This window comes from Ascaphus truei, chromosome 2 (assembly GCF_040206685.1).
Source record: "Ascaphus truei isolate aAscTru1 chromosome 2, aAscTru1.hap1, whole genome shotgun sequence".
NCBI classification, from domain to species: domain Eukaryota; kingdom Metazoa; phylum Chordata; class Amphibia; order Anura; family Ascaphidae; genus Ascaphus; species Ascaphus truei.
Genome location: NC_134484.1, coordinates 94,698,405 through 94,719,918, shown reverse-complemented (window position 1 = coordinate 94,719,918; position 21,514 = coordinate 94,698,405). Strand labels below are relative to the sequence as shown.

Below are 21,514 nucleotides of genomic sequence, written 5' to 3'. Positions count from 1 at the left end.
ACAATGTTAAACATTGATTACTTAAAACATTTTTTTTTAAATACCTATACTTGATTTCATTTTTTAAGTTTATCCCGTGCAAGATGTGCCTCATTTCGCCATTATCACGAGTCCCTTTATGATGTTAAGAAATCGAACTACTTTATAATAATACAGTAATAACTTTATTTTATATAGCGCTTTTCTCAAAGCGCTTCACGATTACAGTATAGTGCACAGTACGCAGCACATAGGAATTTTGCAGGCACAAGTCCCTGCCCAGATGAGCTTACAATCTATATTTTTGGTGCCTGAGGTACAGGGAGATAAAAGTGACTTGCCCGAGGTCACAAGGAGCCGAGACCGGGAATTGAAGAAGGTTCCCCTGATTCAAACTCAGTGTCAGTCTTCACTCTCTGAGCTGCTCCTTCTCCCCAGAGGTAGAGCAAAAAGGATTGACAACCCCATGCCCTTGAACCGCACTCAGCTCTCTCTATTGTGAACCAAGAAAACCTTTTCTCCATGAAAGTACACCTGTAAAAGAAATTAATATTTAAATGTGGCAAAGTTAATAAAACGGTCTGAGCGCAGAGCCCTTCATCCTGCGGGAAGCTAGAGAAGCTGGGAAAGTAGAACATTTACAATCAGAACATGTGCGGTTGTGTAGTTACTGATTAGAAAATCTCTCTCTTTGCACCAGAAGTTTCCCTTCAGGCTTGACCCTCTACTTACCACCTCCCTTTTATCTCTCTCTGACCAGATAAGAAAAAGAAAATCATGAATATAAATGTGCAGCTGTGTATGCTAATGATGTTTGAATGTAAAGAGATGAAAGCAAATATGGAAAGTCAGGTCATATTTTGGAAAAGTAGCCAGAAATTCCTTTGGGTCTTTTTTTTTTATTTTCTTCTTTTCTTTCTCCTATGACCTTAACCGCAAAAAGCCTTGGATATCTTGGATGTTGTTAGCACCAGCCCCACTTTCACAAAACTCAAACATTACTTGTAACTAATAATACAAAGCTGCAGAATAATTTGTGGGGCCAACTTTAAAGGAGCAATCACACACAGCTAGACATAAAAACAACAGAAAACAACTTATTCATGTAATTCAATCATACTTTCAGCACACATTTTTACTTATTCATGTTCTAGGAATAATAAATATATATTTTTTATATTCTCTCAGGCCTCCGGAATTCATGCTGATCACATGCTTTATCTGTCCATCGTGTTTACCTGTTTGTGATGATCGTATCTTAATTACTACTAATAATATTACTACAGATTAGATAAAGGTTGTAAAATCGCTCATAAATATTTTGTTATCAGCAGTAAATGTTAAAAAATATATTGAAACAGACTTATATTTGTGTAGCCCGTGTCCCCGCCCCCCCCCCCCCCCCGGACACAGATCGTGCCTCTAAGGTGTATTGAGGGCTGGCTATATGTGTATGGTGGTGCATACCTGCTTGGAACAGGAGGGCCTGAGTCTCCCACGTTGGTGTGGGGGATAACAGGATCCAGGCTTCTGGGGTATTTGCCTTCATCATCTTTAGCACCGGTGCAGCGCCTCCATCTCCATAAGTCCCAGGGATGTGGGATAGGACCCTTACAGAGAAAACCCTGGTCCCAGGGCGAATGATCCAGCTCTCACACACACACAGTCTCTGATATAAAATAGCAGCAGCTCTTTATTGTCCTTACAGCTTAGCAGTGGCAGCACACAACAGCAGCACACAGCAGTTCATATGCACAATGCACTCCACAGGTGTACAGGCTTGTTCCTCTCCTCTCCTTTCCTCCAGGAATGTACCCCTGCAGGATGGCCTGGTTGGGGCTGCAATACCCCTGCCTCCACCCAAGGTAGGCCCTATGGATGAGGCCAGATCTCTCCCCCTCACCCCCTCAGCAGGGTGAGAGGCATTGGTCCACACTATATAGTGCTATCCGCTCTACTCAGTCTGGCTGAGGGTCTCCTCCTGTCTCCTGGATCATACTCCTAGGGTAGAACTCCTCACCACACTCCTCCTCTCACAGGACATAACAGCCGTCCTCCTCTCTCTCTCTCAGGTCCCAGGACAGACAGACTGTTACTCACAGGAACAGCCTACTAAATAGAGTACAGCCCTGCCCCTTATGATGTCAGCAGGACCTCCCCTCTGTCTCAGGCCTGCCACAGAGTCAGGAGCCTACCTCTATCCGTCAGGTCAGGGCTTGAAGGGGGAAAACCCATGATTACTACTGGTGCCTGCCCTTAACAGGACTTACTCCAGTAGGAGAAAGATATGTAGTCCACTATTTCTTACAGGGGCTACACTCTCCCTCTGGTGGAATCCAATGGTCCCCACTTGGACCTAACTTTAGCAGTACCATCCTGCGGTGAACAAACCTGGGAAACAAAAACACATTTATCAGTGCAAAAAAACTCAGACCATCCATATGGTGTAATATAACAACAGCGGTACCTCCTAACGTGGAGAACCCTAATAATAATGCTTTGGGTCAGGTTTCCTGACCTTTCTCCCATTATGGTCAGTGACAGTTATGTAATAAGGCTGTACCGACACAGACTCTGGTCGATATATTACACTGTGCATATAGATGGACCGTCCTATACTCCAGACACGGACCACCTCACTAATCTTGTCCTCATTATGGTAACCCGCCTTACCAAACTTGGTCCTTAAGTATTCTTGTACGGCCTCCCTGAGCCAATTGTCTCAGTTCTCTTCAATTTCTCTCATTATAGGCTCAGGCACATAAGGATACTCATACCCGTGGGACTGTCTATACCGGAACACTATGGCTCTGTCTGCCCGGCTCAACTTGGTCAATTTCTTATGGCCCTCCCTGCTTGGCAGTACCCAAAACTCTGGTTCTACCGGAGCAATATCGTCATGCAGAATACTAGGCCCCTTAGGAAGAATAATCTTCTGCTCTATTTCTTGGTACCTGTGCTCTAATTCCTCCGCCACCTCCTGGGGAGTATAGGCACCTACAGCCCACCAATGATCAACTATATTGTTCCTGATCAACAGGAACCTGGTGCGGTCCATACCTTCGTGGTACCCAGTGTACAGGGGTGCCCACCACTTGTCACAGTGCTCGTACTCTGATAAGGGACTACCAGTATATACCTCTGACTCCACCTGTGATGAGACACTGGACGTACCCGCCTCTGTAGGGCGCGAGCAATCTCTTCTCCCTTTGGCGTTGAAGTACCTAGTAGGGTTCATTTTGTGGACCACGGTGCTTACATTCTCGACCTCAGCAGTAGTATGGGACCCTCGGGCCCTCCCTCTAGATACAGGAGAAAATGGTACAGCGTTAGGTATACGAATTACATTTGCATACGGTATCTCCCCATCAGATCCTTCATCTCTTAACTCCCAATCCCGCAAGTCCTTGGAGTACTTGGGGTATTTCGTTAACTTTCCCGCTAGGTCCCGGTGGTAATACTCATGACGGGCAGTGGCCGGGGCAAGGGCGCAAGGGGCTGTGGCAATGTCCAGTTCCATGTCCAGCAAGCGGGTAAGCCCGCGACCAGTGGACAGTTTCTTGCTTGCCCTCTCTGCTGAGCCCCGCGATCCTCTGTAAGGACCTTGGCTACGCAGGGTGGCCATGGAAGCGGCCATAGCTGCTCTCCGCGGGGAGAACAACGGTCCCGGGCCTTTCTACCAGTCGGACCCGGAAGTGATGTCATCATGGCCGCCCGCAGACTCACCATCCGCTCCGTGGTCACGCACCGGAAGTGCGTCGAGGACCGGAAGGGGCGGTGGTGGATCATCGGGTCCGCGGACGGGTAAGTAGGCCACACGCCTCTCCTTCTCGTCCTCTGCAGGGGCCGTCTTCACCTGGCGGGAGTAAGGGGGTGGTGGAGTCTCCTTACCGCTGCAGGCTGATGTACTCGGGTCCCTCTGGATCCGTCAGCGATGCCGTCTCTGCCGCACTGGGAGTCACCACGGCCGTGGGACTTCTACGGGCCTCAGGCCGCACAAGCGCTCGCCGTCGGGAGGTGTCCAGACTCGTCTGCTCCCTCTCTCCGGTAAGTGGACTGCCATCTTTGTTACAGCTGAGGTGGTTCGCCGGTAGGCGCATCGCCACCGATGAGACGCCATCTTCTTGCTCCGAAGACGACTTGGTCGGATCCTCCGCTAGGGAGTCACCTGGGTCTTTTGCGGCCCCGCCAGTGGGTAGTGGTACGAAACAGGCCTGCTCCGGTACCTCCACTGCGGTCGCGCTCTTCTGCGCCGGATCTCCGCTCGGCTCTGTAGTTGGCTGGGCCTTGGTTCCCACCTCGGCAGGGGTGCAGGGAACTAGGGCAGCCTCGTCGGTCGTCTCCGCCACCTCGTTAGGGTTCCCGGAGAGGCACCCCGAGGGGTCTTGATCATTGGCCACGGTTCAGTAGGCCACAAGTAGAACGTGCCACATTGAGGGCATCGTGCCTTCGTGCTTTGGGCCGGTCCGGGTGTCCTGCAGTGTATGCACAGGGACTGGAGGTACTCTTGGCTGTCGACTTCCACTACCAGGAAGCCTCCTGGGAACTGGAACGTGGTCATGCTTAGCTCTGACATTTTTAGTTCAGGGGTGGAACAGTTCAGTGTTTCAGCTTCTTGCTCTTCAACAGTCAGGCAAAAGTGAAGTTCCTCGCTCTCACTTCCTGTCCCTCCCTTCGCTGGGGAGGACGCTCCTGATTGGCTCTCCTTGTGCCCCCTCCCTCTGGTGGAAACAAGAGGAGGGGCACTCCTTTTTTCAGTGTGACGTGGCCTTGTCTGTTGGCCAGTCACAGCACAGGTGGGTGGGCTTTCGGCTTTCGCGCCGCTCCTTTTCCAGGGGATCTGGGTTTGGCGCCAAACTTCTGCACATCTCCCTCCACATTTCTCTCACAGTCTCTTTGCACGATTCACGTGCGCGCTCCAGGATTGGCGGGAGTCGCCATTTTAACTTGGCTGCTAACTGCTGGGCCATGGATGGCGCTGCTGTCGCCATTTTGGACTCTTTCTTGCTCCACGGAGCACATGTAGTGACGGCCGCCATCTTTGATGAGCCCACCAAATGTATATTACCGCTATTCTCAGTGTCTAGTGCAAAACTCGTTCCTAGACACTGACTGTACTCACTGACACTCTCTGATGCTCTCTCTCTCTGTGCTTTACCCACTAGTATAATGTGGAATACCCCAGGCTAGGCAGAACTCTCTCTCTGTGCACCGCACTCGCTGACGGTTCCTACAAGTACTCTGTGGTGTGTTTTATGTGGGTGCTGGCTAGTGTACCGGGCATCTCCCTAAGTACGGGCGTCTTTTTAGCCACTCATAGTGCAGGCCCTGGGCCATGGTCCCTGGACTAGTGAACAGGCTAACCCCCCCCCCCCGTTGCCTCACACTATCTGCCTCAAGGGACTAGGACAGCAATAGCCATACACCCATCTTACAACACCCTCTTAGGGCACCCAGGGCGTACTGTGCGGGAATCCCCGCTCCCCTGACTACCCCTGGTATTACATGCCCTACTCTCTCCAGTACTTGCACGGAAGGTGCACTTCACTCTTCCCGCTCTGCTTCGCTGAAAGCCTGTCCTGTTCTGGATCTCAGCAGCTCGCCTCCAAATGTAGCCCCTGGGTCCACCCCCCCCCCCCCCCTGGACACAGATCGTGCCTCTAAGGTGTATTGAGGGCTGGCTACATGTGTATGGTGGTGCATACCTGCTTGGAACAGGAGGGCCTGAGTCTCCCACGTTGGTGTGGGGGATAACAGGATCCAGGCTTCTGGGGTATTTGCCTTCATCCTCTTTAGCACCGGTGCAGCGCCTCCATCTCCATAAGTCCCAGGGATGTGGGATAGGACCCTAACAGAGAAAACCCTGGTCCCAGGGCGAATGATCCAGCTCTCACACACACACAGTCTCTGATATAAAATAGCAGCAGCTCTTTATTGTCCTTACAGCTTAGCAGTGGCAGCACACAACAGCAGCACACAGCAGTTCATATGCACAATGCACTCCACAGGTGTACAGGCTTGTTCCTCTCCTCTCCTTTCCTCCAGGAATGTACCCCTGCAGGATGGCCTGGTTGGGGCTGCAAAACCCCTGCCTCCACCCAAGGTAGGCCCTATGGATGAGGCCAGATCTCTCCCCCTCACCCCCTCAGCAGGGTGAGGGGCATTGGTCCACACAATATAGTGCTATCCGCTCTACTCAGTCTGGCTGAGGGTCTCCTCCTGTCTCCTGGATCATACTCCTAGGGTAAAACTCCTCACCACACTCCTCCTCTCACAGGACATAACAGCCGTCCTCCTCTCTCTCTCAGCTCCCACAGACTGTCACTCACAGGAACAGCCTACTAAATAGAGTACAGCCCTGCCCCTTATGATGTCAGCAGGACCTCCCCTCTGTCTCAGGCCTGCCACAGAGTCAGGAGCCTACCTCTATCACTCAGGTCAGGGCTTGAAGGGGGAAAACCCATGATTACTACTGGCGCCTGCCCTTAAAAGGGCTTACTCCAGTAGGAGAAAGATATGTAGTCCACTATTTCTTACAGGGGCTACACTTGTTTGATTTTTTATTTACTTCTTTATTTATGGATTGTTGAAATTCAGACACGGTGGTCATCTTGGCCTTGCAGACAAGTATTCTTGCCCTTTCGTTTTGGCAGTAGATTTAGCGCGGTGGAACTCTGTGGGACCCCGTGAAGCCTCAAAGGTATGAATCCTCTATCCCCGAAACAAAAAAATGAATAGCACTGATTGCTGCTTTAACAATATGGGTTGCAATAAATTGAAAAAAATTCAGTCATAAAATATTTTCTCTACCATGTTTAACTACTTTATCCTATTTAATGTATGTGTAATAAATTTTGAAGCTACGGCCCAAGAGCTTAACTTTGCACAGCACAACAGAACCATTTTTAACTTGGTTCATATATATATATATATATATATATATATATATATATATATATATATATATATATATATATATATATATATATATATGTGTGTGTGTGTGTGTGTGCCAAATAATGTAGTACTGTCTAATTATGACTGCAGCTATATTTATATTTTCTTTTTGTGTCAAAACCCGCACACAAAATACAAATATCTCTAGAATTAGGGGATTTTAGAAGGCTGCGATCTATAAATCATCTCCGAGGGACCCCCCGATTATTCTTCTTCTTTTTTTTTATGCTGTGGAACTGCTTCTCCAAAATACAAGTATCTTTACTGCTTGGGAATAAATTGGCTATAGTATCCTTTCCATTTTCAAATTGTACATATTAGCCCACAAACAACAACTAGATTCATGTTCAAAAGGATACAGAAACTGGGAAACTATACCAGTAAACTATGTATTAATTAGTCCACGTAACAAAGAAAAGAAACTTCATATCCTCTTTGTTTTGTACATCAGAATTTCTGTGCTCAACCCACCTTCATCAGGACTAAGGTGAATCATGGAGTGTCATGGGTATAAACTGGTGAAGAATAGGATGCGTGTTTATCACAGTGGTAAATAAAAGACAAACAAAGCACAAAAGAAAACCTTCGCAGTATAGCAAGTCAAAACAAGTTTAATACCAAAATAGCAATAGTAGCCAATCAACTCACAAACATCAAACGTTAGTTTGCTTAGCAACACTGGTGCATCGACTGGGTGCTGGTGTCAACCATCTGTAGCTCTGCCTAATCGCATGTGCGCCCGGCAGTTTCGGACATCACGGGTCGCCACCCCGGTGAGTGTGGTTCTGGAGGATGGTGAGTTGGTTCCTGCCCCAGAGACAAGGTGAGTGGGGGATGGAAAGACTGCTGCCTCATCTGCTCTTGTCGGAGCTCTGATGTTGAGGCAGGGAGGAAACATTTCTGGCACAATGCACAATGACTAAGCCTGACTCCATAGGGTTAATCCATATGAAATCTGCTGAAAATAGACAGAAAGTATGTAGCTCTGGACATACCCACATAAGTGGGGCTGCACCACTATGTGACTCAATAATATATCTAGGAATGCTATTGTTCCACTAGCTGGTGTGAGCAATGAATTATTTCCGTATTAAATTATGGTTTTGTTTTCATGATAGCAGCAGATTAACTAAGAGATAAATCAGGCTAATTAAAAAGCAAAAAAGAGCCACCAGTGCTTGAGATTTGGGTTCACAGTGTGAAAGAAACCCTCTTTGGCAAAACTCTTGCAACATCCATTTTCCCTGATGCCCATTTATTAGAATAAGAGAACATTACATTGGGGGGGAGGTTGGGAGGGCAGCAGCAAAAACATTGTGTAACAGAGTGGTGCTCATGTTCCCAAATCCAAAAGTTGCTCTGTATGATTCAGAGAGCAGCGGGAGTCCTTTAAGGCTAGAAAGAAATATATCAGGCAATAAAAAAACTACTGCCATTTTGGACATACACAAATCTCCGGGATTAAATGGACGAGACCTTGGTATATGAACAAAAGTGAAGGGTTGCTTTGAAATGCTTCCCTTGAATTTATACAAACCAATAAATGCCGCAAAAAATAATTAAAAGATTTGCTGCATATCCTTTAGTAGTAAATAACGTGGCTGCTAATTCATAAGGACAAGGCAATTAGACAGTATTTCTTGTGGCATTTGCTAGACAAGGGGACTAGGCTAGTTAGCATCCAAATCTTCAAGGCTTTCGTAAAACTATGTTGAGGAATCTTTAAATAAAGAGTGCTACATCTGCATTTGATGCAGCCTCCTCATTTAACTCACTTCATGAGATGTCTAAAAGAGGACATCAATACAAGGGAATTAACACAGAAATCTTGAAAACGTGAAGAAAGCCGGATTAATCCTTTGTGCATATCCATTCTTTCTGCAACGAGAGAAGGAAAACACGAACTTAAAAAAAAAAAAACATCTACATTAATTCCACTTTGGATGCGTGCACGAATCTGACTATTACCACCGAGAGAAAACAAAGCCGTTACTGATTTTCAGTCACGGATTATCAAATGATGGTTCTTTCCAGAGAATCTGCTGCCAGCAGATATTATAATATAATTTACTGAACAGAAATGGAAAACTGCAAGAGGAATAAGGGTGTAAATAACCGACACATAACGACAAAGACATGAAAGGAGAATGAAGTTGGAACTGACCTTGCACTGTACATGCACCCAGAACAGGTAAAGAAACGAGATATGATGTATCTACTCAATCTCACAAAAGAATATTCCAGTTGATTTTTAAGGACACTAAAGGAAATTAGATGCACTGGATAGTTATTTTTTTTTTCAAAGCCTGAGGCCGCGTCCATGTTTAGTGCTTGCGGGCGGAGGCGCGCTTCCGCTCGGCACTGAGCCCCTACAGCCGCAATGTGAGCGGCTTTAGTAGGGGCTCACTACGCTTCCGCAACCGCGTGGAAGCGTAGGTCTTAGGGAAATTTTACATTTTCCCGCTTGCCGGAGCGCAGGGCCGGTCACGTGAGCGGTTCGCCCAATGAGGGCGAACCAGCTCCGTGACGTCACTGGCCTGCCCGCCGACACGCCCACGGACGGCGTGCTGTCTAAGGCCAGGGAAAGCACCCGCTTTCCCTCAGCCTCAGCGCGCCTCCGCCCGCCAGCAGTAAACATGGCCGAGGCCTTAGGCTGCGTCCATGGTACCAGCGTGCCCGTGCGCGTGGCATCATGCTTGCCTGTTGCTGGAGCGTTTACGTGGGCTGTTGGATTGCGCGACAGGGGGGGGGGGGCGTGCCAGGAGGTGTTCGTGAGCGGTTAACCCTCATTGGCTGAACCAGGAACGTGACCCGGCCGTTGCATGGCAAAATCAAATGTATTTTATTCTTCGCACACCGCGAGCCCCATCGCGTTCACACGCGCGGCCTATGACCGCAATCATTGCCTTACGGCATTTTTATAGCGAACAATGGACGCGGCCTAAGTAATCATAATCAACAGACAGCAAAAGCACACGTTAGAAGAAAAGAAAGAAAATGAAAGGAACAACCATTTGTAAACTATTTTTTTTTTAAATGAACCATTGAGGACAATTATTTGTTTTATTTCTAATCTCTTCTGAATGTGAATGTCACTCAATGTGGAATTTATATTAAAGTATATTAAAGTATCGATGTGAGTATAGTTTGTAAACATTTTTAAAATGTATTCTATACAGTATAACAGCAAGTCAGCATAGAATTACTTAGCACAGAAAAGTCCTTTATTGATAATTTCTACGTTATATTAACGTTCTATGCAGCATGGGGAGCAATGTAAAAATAATGCTTACAAGGTTCATCTTTAAAATAAATCTATTCTGTAAAAATTCATAAACACACTGTTCTTGAGTAGAGATAATACAAGTAAGATAGAAGTGATACCATTAATAGCCAAATAGTGGTTTAAAATAGTACAAGCTTTTAGGACTACCAAGGTACCTTCTTCAGGTATTTACTCTAGTTGTTATACCTGATAGTTTGGGCCATTACATCTAATTTGGTTCAGAAGGAAAAGAATGATAAAATAAAACACTTTCCTTCAATGCAATCATAAACAGTGCTTTTATGTGATCATGCTACTTGGGCTACTATAGTATTTTACTAGTCTCAGTGGGGATCTGGCTAACTGCTTGCTTGTGTGATGTTTGCAAGGGTCACCCCCTGCAGAACAAATCTAAAAAGAGCATGAAAAACACCCACATGTAAGAAAGCCAGCTTACTAGATCATTAGAGGAAAATAACGGCAGCCATATTCAGCGGTGATATATAACACAATCATTGTGTCAAGGAAACATATATTTGATTAGTGCCCTTCAGGATCATTAATCGGCGTGTCCAGTTCTCAGTGGTGGGCAAAGCTTGCATTGTAAGAGCTGCACAGTGGTGGAAGAGACATTCTGAGACCAAGAAAGTGACTTTGTGCACTGAATCCCAAGACATTAACAACAATCTGCATGTTTTTTTTAGCCTATACTTAACCACTTTACTATCAGAGGGGCCTGCAACACACGGTTGGCACCTCCTAGGTTAAAACAGTATTACAACTGAATATCAATACATGTCAAAGTATCCACATATTTAAATACTAGGAATGCCAGACAGAGATGACTTTTATTGAATTAGTGAGTGGGAGGCAATATCGCAGGTACCATTAGATAAGCAAATCCAATATTAGCATAAATAAGTTAAATGTTAATATAAGTAGAATATGTCCTAGCATACAGCTTTAATTATTAATATTTGCTAAATTAAATTAGTCCTCTGTATGTAGAAGCAATCCCATTCAAATGTAGTATTAGCCATGTCCTAATGTTGCCTGGATTGCCTGCTGTAATAATTCTAGCTCACGATTGTACTGCTTCACAATAAACCTGCAACTGACCAGCTGTAATGTTTCACGCTGGAATATGTTTCACTGACAGAGTGGCTTACCAAACACGTGTTCGTACTGCTTTCCAAACGGAACTGTGAGGTGCGTGTCTAGCACCGTAGTACCCAGCAAAGTTAAATCAGAATAATCCTCTCTTGGAGAACTAATTCCCAAAGAAGTGGGGGTAAGGGCTGCTATGACCATATATTCTAATTCTAACCGCAATCATTGCCAAAATAGAAGCCCTTCTCTTTATTTATTTTTTATAAGTTCTCTTAGACATGTTCTCTCATTTCAATGCTCATCAGTGGAAGATGAAAAGGTTTCCCTACTATATTCCTCTGAAATCTCAATAGGGGTATGCACATATTCTTTATTACAGCATGCTACATGACACTATTCAGCTTGCAGAACACAATTTCATTTAGTATTTAGTTTTGCTTTTCACTACAAACAACAACAAAAGACACACAAACAATAAACGTGTTCAGGTAGTAGAGCATAACATTGGGTATGTCCGCATTATACACAATTACCTTAATTGTTTAGGAATGTTACCAAACAGACATACGCAACCGATTACGCCAAATAGTTCTGTGACACAACGGCCGGGAGTCATGTAGCTGTGATGTGGGACATCGCGCGCCGTCTTGCTACTGTATATTCCATTGACTGGAATGGCAGGTACTGCCAGATCGAGCACGATGAACCTCTATCACGGCTTCATGACTCCTGATCTATGTTCATCTTCAGTCCTGCCAAGATTTTGTTAGTTGGAAAGTGGAAGTTCCTTCTACTAGGTTTATTTAATTTTTTTTGCCCTCCTAACTTTTTTGTTGTTGCTTGTATAGCAAGCACGGGGTCTCGAAAGCTGAAAAACATCCATTTCACCTCCGGGGACCTCCTGGTTCCAAAGATAGGTGCCGTCTGAATGGTTCCCTCCAAGGGAAACAAAATAAAGGTCTAAAGCAACCACGTCACTTAGGCTAATAGGAAGCCGCGATGCTTACTAATGGACCACGTGGATTTAAACCCCCATGAAGTACTGGCGGCGCCTTCTCCGGTAAGTATCTCAGGAACATGGGGGTCCCCCAGAGCTGAAGTTAACATGGTTCAGCTCAGGAGACTCCTTTTTCCTATACATGTAAAAAAGGGAAAAAAACGATGACCCAGAGGGGAACTGCTCTTGTAAGCATTAATATACTATGCATGTATTAATACAGGACAGAAAAGCTGGTATACTGATGTATTATAACGAAGTGAGTTCCACCCATGACATTTTAGTTTTCTAAAACACTAACAAAGTTACAAGAAGAAATACATTGAAAGCTCAGTTAATCCCTTATCATGCTTTAGATGATTTGTCTGGGTTGTGATACCTTTTGAAGGTGCAATCACACAGTGAGCCAGTTGAATTTCTTAGGGGCCTCTGAATAGGGAAGTATTTGTCAATCAAGTGTTTTCTTTACCCTTGTCCCACCCTGTCCTTATCAGAGAACCAATGAAGATAGGGGGAGGGGGAGAGAAGGCTCTGACTGTACAAGCACAGTGATCACCCAGTGACACCACACAAAAGGGAACAGCCGGAGGAAATCAAACCCCTCCCAAGACTAAGTTTAAAAAAGACATTACAAAATACTTACAGGTGTAGGATTTAGGAGAAAAAAACAATGGCATCAATTACCCAGATGAGAACCCTTAAATATGTCACTGGAAAGGAGTTTTCATAGGTCTCTTATATAATAATATTTGTTTGTTCTTGTATAGCACTGTTAGTTTTATGTAGAGCTTTACAGAGACATTTTGCAGGCACAGGTCCCTGCCCCGTGGAGCTTACAATCCATGTTTTTGGTGCCTGAGGCACCGGGAGATAAAGTGACTTGTCCAAGGTCACAAGGAGCCGACACCGGGAATTGAACCAGTGCCAGGGTCAGTGTCTTTACTCACTGAGCCGCTCCTCTCTTCTTTAGTTTTTTTCTGAAGGGGGTCTCCATATTGATCAATGGTCCTATCACAATACATTACATGTATATAGGTTTTAAACTTGTTCCCCTTAAAAATAAAATTTTAAAGTGCTGAATAGTTTTACACTGATATTCACAATAAAACTGAGCGAAGTGAACTTTTAAAACTGCTAGAAATTGCAGCAATTGTAGGCACTGAACATAATACACAGCAATATATATATTTTAAAATAATAATGTACACTTTCATTAATTTGCCTTTTTATACTCGTCACACTGTGAAACCCTGCAGCAGTTTTGTGCTTTGGAAACACATTGATGTGAAATAATTTTTTTAAAACCCTGTTTCATAACTCTGTCACAATTTCCAAACCTAGCTGCCGCATTTTGGGTATTAATCCCCAACTAGTTTATAATTGCAAAAGCAACACATACTGTATCATTTGTCTTTTGTTTGTTTTACTGCAACGCCAATATGTCTTGCCGAGTGTGTCTGAGGACTGGATTGGCTCCGGTTTCTCAATGTTCTAAGGATTCTGACACTTTTGTTATAGCTCCACCGTAGTTGCATAGAAGGAAAAAAAATAGGTTTCATTTTTATCGCTCCAAAAAAGCTTTAGTATCATTAAATACTATTTTTTATTTATTTTGGATGGGATAAAAAATCACAAGAAGTATTGTAACTCTTTATCTGCAAGAATAGACCCTTTTGTTCTGAAGACGTTAGAAAAAAGAATCAATAAGAATGCTTACACAGGCTCCTGGTATAGACTTCTAGTTCTTGTAAGGCATTTGGCTTCATTAACATAAGTCATTTGAATAGTATTCGCTATCACTACAAGGTGTCATGTACTGCACTACCCTGAGCTGAGTTGACAAAGGAAAATTGTGTTTACTTTTGACATGTTACAGTCTGCAATTACAGATAATGAGACTTTAACAGGATTTTGCCTTCGTAATTACCATAAATCTACACTTACGACTTATAAATATTTATGGCCGGCATGTTTGTTCACAGACACCCATCACTGCTCAGCCTGCCAAGTGTCACACGTAAAGACTATCAGACCTGAATAAGTGACATCCAAATAACATTCCTACCATCAGTGTTTCAGAATCCCCCAAATCTCATCCATTTGGCAGCTGATCCCACTGGGAGGTCCTGCCTCCACCTCCCATGCAGAATAAATGTTTTGTGTGCGAGAGGCAGGTTAACCAACATTTCATAGGTGCGGGGCCAATTTACAACATATATTGAGAATGTCAACCTAAAACAGCTTAGAAACGCTGCTGCCAGAATCACTCTACTCTTTCCTAAATCTGTCTCCGCGTCTCTCCTCCTGAAATCCCTCCCCTGGCTTCCAATCAAATCCCGTATCACACACTCAATTCTCCTCCTTTACACTCTTCTGTCCCTCCTTACATCTCAGCCCTAATTTCTCGTTATGCACCATCCCGACTCTTGAGTTCTGCTCAAGGATGTCTTCTTTCTACCCCCTTTGTATCTAGAGCCCTCTTCCGCCATAAACCTTTCTCACTTACTGCCCCGCACCTCTGGAATGCCCTTCCCCTCAATATCCGACTAGCACCCTCTCTATCCACCTTTAAGACCCACCTTAAGACACACTTGCTTAAAGAAGCATATGAATAGCACTGTGGATTATACTGGACACATGATACATAAAGCTTGGCCCCCTGCAGACGCACTTACCAAAACTCCCTCCTACTATCTCTGTTCGTTCTCCCTACCTACCAATTAGACTGTAAGCTCTTCGGAGCAGGAACTCCTTTTCCTTAATGTTACTTTTATGTCTGATGCACTTATTCCCATGACCTGTTTATATTATCTGTTATTTATTTGATTACCACGTGTATTACTACTGTGAAGCGCTATGTACATTAATGGCGCTATATAAATAAAGACATACAATACAATACAATGCAGTGATGGTGACACTCGTAATACTCCTGCTCACTGTGGTGATGCAGTGGTTTGTACCAGCTTGATGTTTCCCCTGGCTTTTGAGTCTCCCACTAGAAGCATGCGTGTGGCATTTTTCCCCATATAACACAACATATCCCATTACAACTCAAAATATCACAACGTTTCCACAGGGTTCAATGGCACCATCAGCATACAATGTCACCATACTGATCTAGCAGATATTACTCCCATTAACACGTTATGCAATATTAAAAAGCGCAAAACTGTTTGTACATCACGTGTCTGACGGCGCGGTGTAGCTATGTACTGTATATTCCAACATTTTATGCCAGAGAGAACAATAAAACCTGCTACATCTGTAGCTCTCCATGCAGCTGCTTTCCTCCCTTCCACTAGGACCAGGCTCCTTGTGATGCCGAAGACTTACTGTATGGAAGAAACAAGAGTTGAAGCACTGGAAGGAACCACCACTTTTTGGAAAATGTAAGCCAGACATGTTTGACATTGCTCAGACTGAGTGAGCTTAGCTCATTGATGTAGCAAGGCTGTTTTGGTCCCGTGAAGTTTTACATATTGACATACGGTAAGTAGAGGATGGCACCGTGCTAGCCCGTGGAATAGACAAACAAAAGGTTGAAGTGATAGCTCGAATATCAAACTAAATAAGTAATCATGCAACCTAAAAGAGTGCAAGCTTTCAGAACCACAACGGTCTCTTCTTCAGGTGGATTTTGAACTCCTTGGTATTGGAATTCTACTACGAAGACATACTTTGTGGGCCAAAACATTACGAGTGAATAGTACTCTAAAATTGCAATATACAAAACACAAAAAAATAAAGAAGGCAATGAAAGAGTTATATTAAAAGAAAAAGATCGTCCCAGCTTGCAATAGAAGATGTTGAACATCTAGCAAAGCAAAAGCATCCCGTAACTGCTCAACACTTACCACTCGTTATTTTATAAAGATATTATTATTTTAAAAACTGCTTAGCCCCATGTTTCATTTTGAGCCTCACACCATTTAATAAATTGCACCACAGATGGCGCTGTACCAGGGGATAGCCAGTCTTTACTAAATTCACAAGTGTCCTCTCTGCAATTGGCCCTTCCTAATATTTTACATATTGTTTCTGAAATAAGTAACTGTAGTACTAAAATAATCTACAATAAGATAAAAGGTAAATTAAGTTTGACAAAAATGTGCACGTGACAGAAGTGCTCATAACCAACTACTGCGAAAGGAAACATTGTATTACCCTGAACCTTTATGCTTCATTATTATTAAAGAGATCATAACATTTATTAATTTTACAACATATACTTTTGCCAATTCATAAACCTAACACTTGCAGGTGTCCTTTACCAGATGATTATAGATCAGTGTTAAGATTTGTGATTTCATATGAACAAAAAGTTTTCTATAGAAGCAAAAATATGTAGGTTAAATTATGAATCATTATAACTTATAATGAAGATGCACATTATGAGCAGGGGCAACCCTGAAGGCTTTTTAAAATCTTGGGGCACTCCTGCTCTTTAGATTTCACTCATTCCCTCCCCGCGTACACGCATACACAGTCACTCATCACACTCACCTTGTTACTCAACACACATTATCCCCCCTTCTCACAACGCACACTCACCCTCTTTCTTAATAATTGACATCACATTCACCCCCCCATCTCTTACGTACACCACGTACCTCACCCCAACCCCACAAAAAAGCACTGTCATCTACCCCCCCTTCCCACACAAAGCTGTCAGCTCCTTCCCATACACCTCAAACATGTCGGCACCTTCCCATACACCTCAAACATGTCAGCTCCTTCCCATACACCTCAAACATATCGGCACCTTCCCATACACCTCAAACATGTCAGCTCCTTCCCATACACCTCAAACATGTCGGCACCTTCCCATACACCTCAAACATGTCAGCTCCTTCCCATACACCTCAAACATGTCGGCACCTTCCCATACACCTCAAACATGTCGGGCGCATCTTGTGCAGTCTGGAGATGAAGAGGCTTCTCTGGCTCCCCTGTGCCACAGCCTCTACATCTCCAAGCAACGTGAGAGGTGCCCACTCAACAGCCACCTGAGCTTTCCATTGTACCCGCAATACCCTTGGCTGAGGGTCACAGCACACCAGGCTCCGCAGCACCATGGTTGACAAACACTGATATATAGAGTGGTGTGAAAAAGAAGGTACACCCTCTTTGAATTCTTTGGTTTTACATATCAGGACATAAGAACAATCATCTGTTCCTTAGCAGGTCTTAAAATTAGGTAAATACAACCTCAGATGAACAACAACACATGACATATTACACAGTGTCAGGATTTATTTAACAAAAAAAAAGCCAAAATGGAGAAGCCATGTGTGAAAAACTAAGTACACCTTATGATTCAATAGCTTTTAGAACCACCTTTAGCAGCAATAACTTGAAGTAATCGTTTTCTGTATGACTTTATCAGTCTCTCACATCGTTTTGGTGGAATTTTGGCCCACTCTTCTTTACAACGTTGCTTCAGTTCATTGAGGGTTGTGGGCATTTCTTTATGCACAGCTCTCTTAAGGTTTCACCACAGCATTTCAATCGGGTTGAGGCCTGGACTTTGACTGGGCCATTGCAACACCTTGATTCTTTTCTTTTTCAGCCATTCTGTTGTAGATTTGCTGGTGTGCTTGGGATCATTGTCCTGTTGCATGACCCTGTGCTTTATGGCCAAACATCTCCACTTTGGTCTCGTCTGTCCAAAGGACATTGTTTCAGAAGACTTGTGGTTTGTTCAGATGCAACTTTGCAAACCTAAGCCATGCTGCCATGTTCTTTTTAGAGAGAAGAGGCTTTCTCCTGGCAACTCTTCCAAACAAACCATACTTGTTCAGTCTTTTTCTAATTGTACAGTCATGAACGTTAACATTTAACATGCTAACTGAGGCCTGTAGAGTCTGAGATGTAACTCTTGGGGTTTTTGCAATTTCTTTGAGCATTGCACGGTCTGACCTTGGGGTGAATTTGCTGGAACGTCCACTCCTGGGAAGATTGGCAACTGTCTTGAATGTTTTCTACTTTTGAATAATCTTTCATCACACTGTAGAATGATAGACTTTAAATTGTTTGGAAATGGCCTTATACCCCTTCCCAGATTGATGGGTAGCAACAATTACTACTCTAAGATCATTGCTGATGTCTTTCCTCCTTGGCATTGTGTTAACACACACCTGAATGCTCCAGACCAGCAAACTGCTATAACTTCGGCTTTTATAGAGGTGGTCACACTTGCTGATGATCAATTAATCAAGGGTATTTGATTAGCAGCACCTGTCTGCTACTTAGCATCTTAATTCCTATGGAAGCAGAAGGGTGTAATTAGTTTTTCACACATGTCTTCTCCATTTTGGCTTTATTTTTGTTAAATAAATCATGACACGGTGTAATATGTCATGTGTTGTTGTTCATCTGAGGTTGTATTTACCTAATTTTTAGACCTGCTAAGGAACAGATGATTGTTATTATGTCCTGATATGTAAAACCATAGAATTCAAAGAGGGTGTACTTTCTTTTTCACACCAATATATATATACATATATATATATATTGTGGCAGGATGATCGTGGTTAGTGAGGAGACAACACGACTCTTCTGGTGAAATAATATGCTGGTGGATTTATTTGTCCAAAAGTGTAACCAAAACAATGGGTACTCTTGCCCTTTAAGTGCAATAAACGTAAACAAAAACCTATCCCCGGTCGGGGAACTGACTAAACAAAAGTGCAGGCTATGTACCTGGCTGGCTAGCTAACCTAGTCAAGCCCAACAATGTTCAACAACACCAGTTTGCTCCTTACCTGAGAGCTTTATTCCCCCTTGGGACAGGATCAATCTGAGCAGCCTGTGTCTGTCTGTCAACACTCCTCTGTCTTCTCTCTCTGCCTGAGAGAGACTGATGCTCCAGAGACATTTCCTCTTCCTGTTTTAAAGCAGGTGAGCTAGCTTAATTTGAATCACCTGTGGACTGCTTAATAAGCTGGGTTAACCCCTCGTCTACTGGAAAGCAAGCATACTGCCATCTCCTACTAATGTATATAGTGTCAATGACACTGTCACATATCCCCCTTCCCAGCGTAACGTTACCGAGTGGAGCGGCCCGTGCACCGAGACTGTGCACCCTAGAGAGTGCATCAGCATTACCGTGCAGTATGCCTTGCCGATGTTGGACTGTGAAATTGAAAGGTTGCAAAGATAGAAACCAACGGGTAACTCTCGAGTTCTTTTCTTTGTTTCTATGCATCCACTGTAGGGGTGCATGATCTGTACCGAGCGTAAAAGACCTGCCTAAAAGGTAATACTTCAACGTGTCTGTTGCCCACTTTATGGCCAAACACTCTTTTTCTACTGTGGCATACCTTTGTTCGCGGGGACACAATTTGCGACATAGATAGAGGACCGGGTGTTCCTCTTCTCCTACAAACTGGGACAGTACTGCTCCGAGACCTACTTCGGAGGCGTCCGTTTGCAGAAAAAAATCCTTTGTAAAATCCGGGGCTACCAAGACTGGGTGACTACAGAGCGCTGTACGTAGGTCTAAAAATGCGGTCTCCGCACCACTGCTCCATTTTACAACATCAGGTGAACTTGCCTTTACTAAATCTGAAAGCTGTGCAGACCGGGTTGCAAAATGGGGTATAAATCGCCTGTAGTAACCTACAATGCCTAGAAATGTCCTAACCTGTTTTTTATAAGGGGACGGGGCCAATTCTCAATGGCTTCAACTTTATTGAGCTGAGGTTTTACTGTCCCCCTTCCCACAACATAGCCAAGATATTTTGCTTCTGCTAGGCCGACTGAACATTTAGCTTGGTTGGCTGCAAGACCCGCCTCCCGAAAGGTTCTTAACAATTTATTCATCAACCTTTGGAAGGTTGCAGGTGTCACGAAGGCCAAAGGGTAAGACAGTATACTGGAAGAGGCCATCAGGTGTGGAGAAGGCCGTTTTCTCTTTTGCTGAACTTGTTAAAGGGATTTGCCAATAACCCTTTGTAAGATCTAAAGTGGTTAGAAAACGGGCCCTCGCCAACCTCTCAATTAACTCGTCTACCCGCGGCATAGGATAGGCATCAAACTTCGAGACTTCATTGACTTTTCTAAAGTCATTACAGAACCGTATTGACCCATTCGGCTTAGGTACCAAGACAATAGGGCTGGACCATTGCCTATGGGACTCCTCAATTTCCCCTAATTCTTGCATCTTCTTTACCTCTGACTGAATAGCCCCTCTTCTGGATTCGGGGATCCTATAAGGTCTTATCTTAACGACTATTCCCGGCTTGGTGACGCTATCATGGGAAATCACCCTAGTTTTCCCTGGTACGCTGGAAAATACATCCCTGTTCCTTTTTACCAAGTCTACAGCTTCTCTGTATTGTTCAGGAGTGAGTTCTGCCGATATTCGAACGAGTGGATCCTCCCCTTTCCCGGATTTGTTAGCTACTACCGTCAGACATACCTCTCTATCCTTCCAGGATTTTAACAGATTTATGTGATAGATTTGCTCTACCTTCCTCCGATCTGGCTGTCGAATTTTATAATTCACCGGGTCGACCTGTTCTAGAACCTCATATGGCCCTTGCCAATGTGATAACAGCTTGCTTTCGGCCGTGGGAACAAGCACCATTACTCGGTCCCCTGGTCGGAAGCTGTGAACCGTAGCCTGTCTGTTGTAAAGGTTCTGTTGGGCCCTCTGTGCCTCTTCTAAATGTTGTCTGACTATGGGAGTAATATGAGCAATACGTTCTCTTAAATCTTCCACAAATTGGACGACATTTTTCCCTGGAACAGCTTGTTGCTCCCACTCTTCTTTAAGGCTATCCGGAATCCCTCTTGGGCGTCTCCCATACAGGAGTTCAAATGGGAAAACCCTGTAGAGGCCTGTGGTACTTCTCGGATAGCAAACAAGAAATAAGGCAACAAGTCCCAGTTCTTCCCATCACTAGCAACCACCTTTCTCAACATCATCTTCAGGGTTTTATTAAATCGTTCTACCAGTCCGTCCGTTTGCGGATGGTAAACAGAGGTTCTTAGGGACTGTATTTTTGGCTCTACACAACTCTCGCATAAGTTTAGATGTAAACGGGGTACCCTGATCTATCAAAATTTCCTTCGGTATCCCGAGTCGGGAGAATACCTGTAACAATTCCTTAGCTATGGCTTTGGAGGAAGTATTACGTAAAGGCAGCGCCTCTGGATAGCGAGTGGCATAGTCTAGGATAACTAGGATGTATCGATGA

The 21,514-nt window shown here is 44.2% G+C and overlaps 1 protein-coding gene across 14 annotated transcripts in view; it reads right to left on the bottom strand.

Moving 5' to 3' along the window:
- The window catches only part of STAU2 (staufen double-stranded RNA binding protein 2), a 414,157-nt gene that overhangs the window by 131,318 nt on the left and 261,325 nt on the right, over positions 1-21,514 (bottom strand). Inside the window, exon 14 of one of the 14 annotated variants that reach the window (XM_075583430.1) lies at positions 209-513. The exons of 11 other annotated variants lie outside the window; for them this stretch is intronic. In XM_075583430.1, the coding sequence (XP_075439545.1) occupies positions 463-513 (51 nt within the window). In that variant the 3' untranslated portion in view covers positions 209-462. Of the gene's footprint in view, positions 1-208; positions 514-7,531; positions 8,815-13,952; positions 15,644-21,514 lie in introns of those variants that run through there. 2 more of the 14 variants (XM_075583433.1, XM_075583434.1) reach the window with 2 other exon arrangements.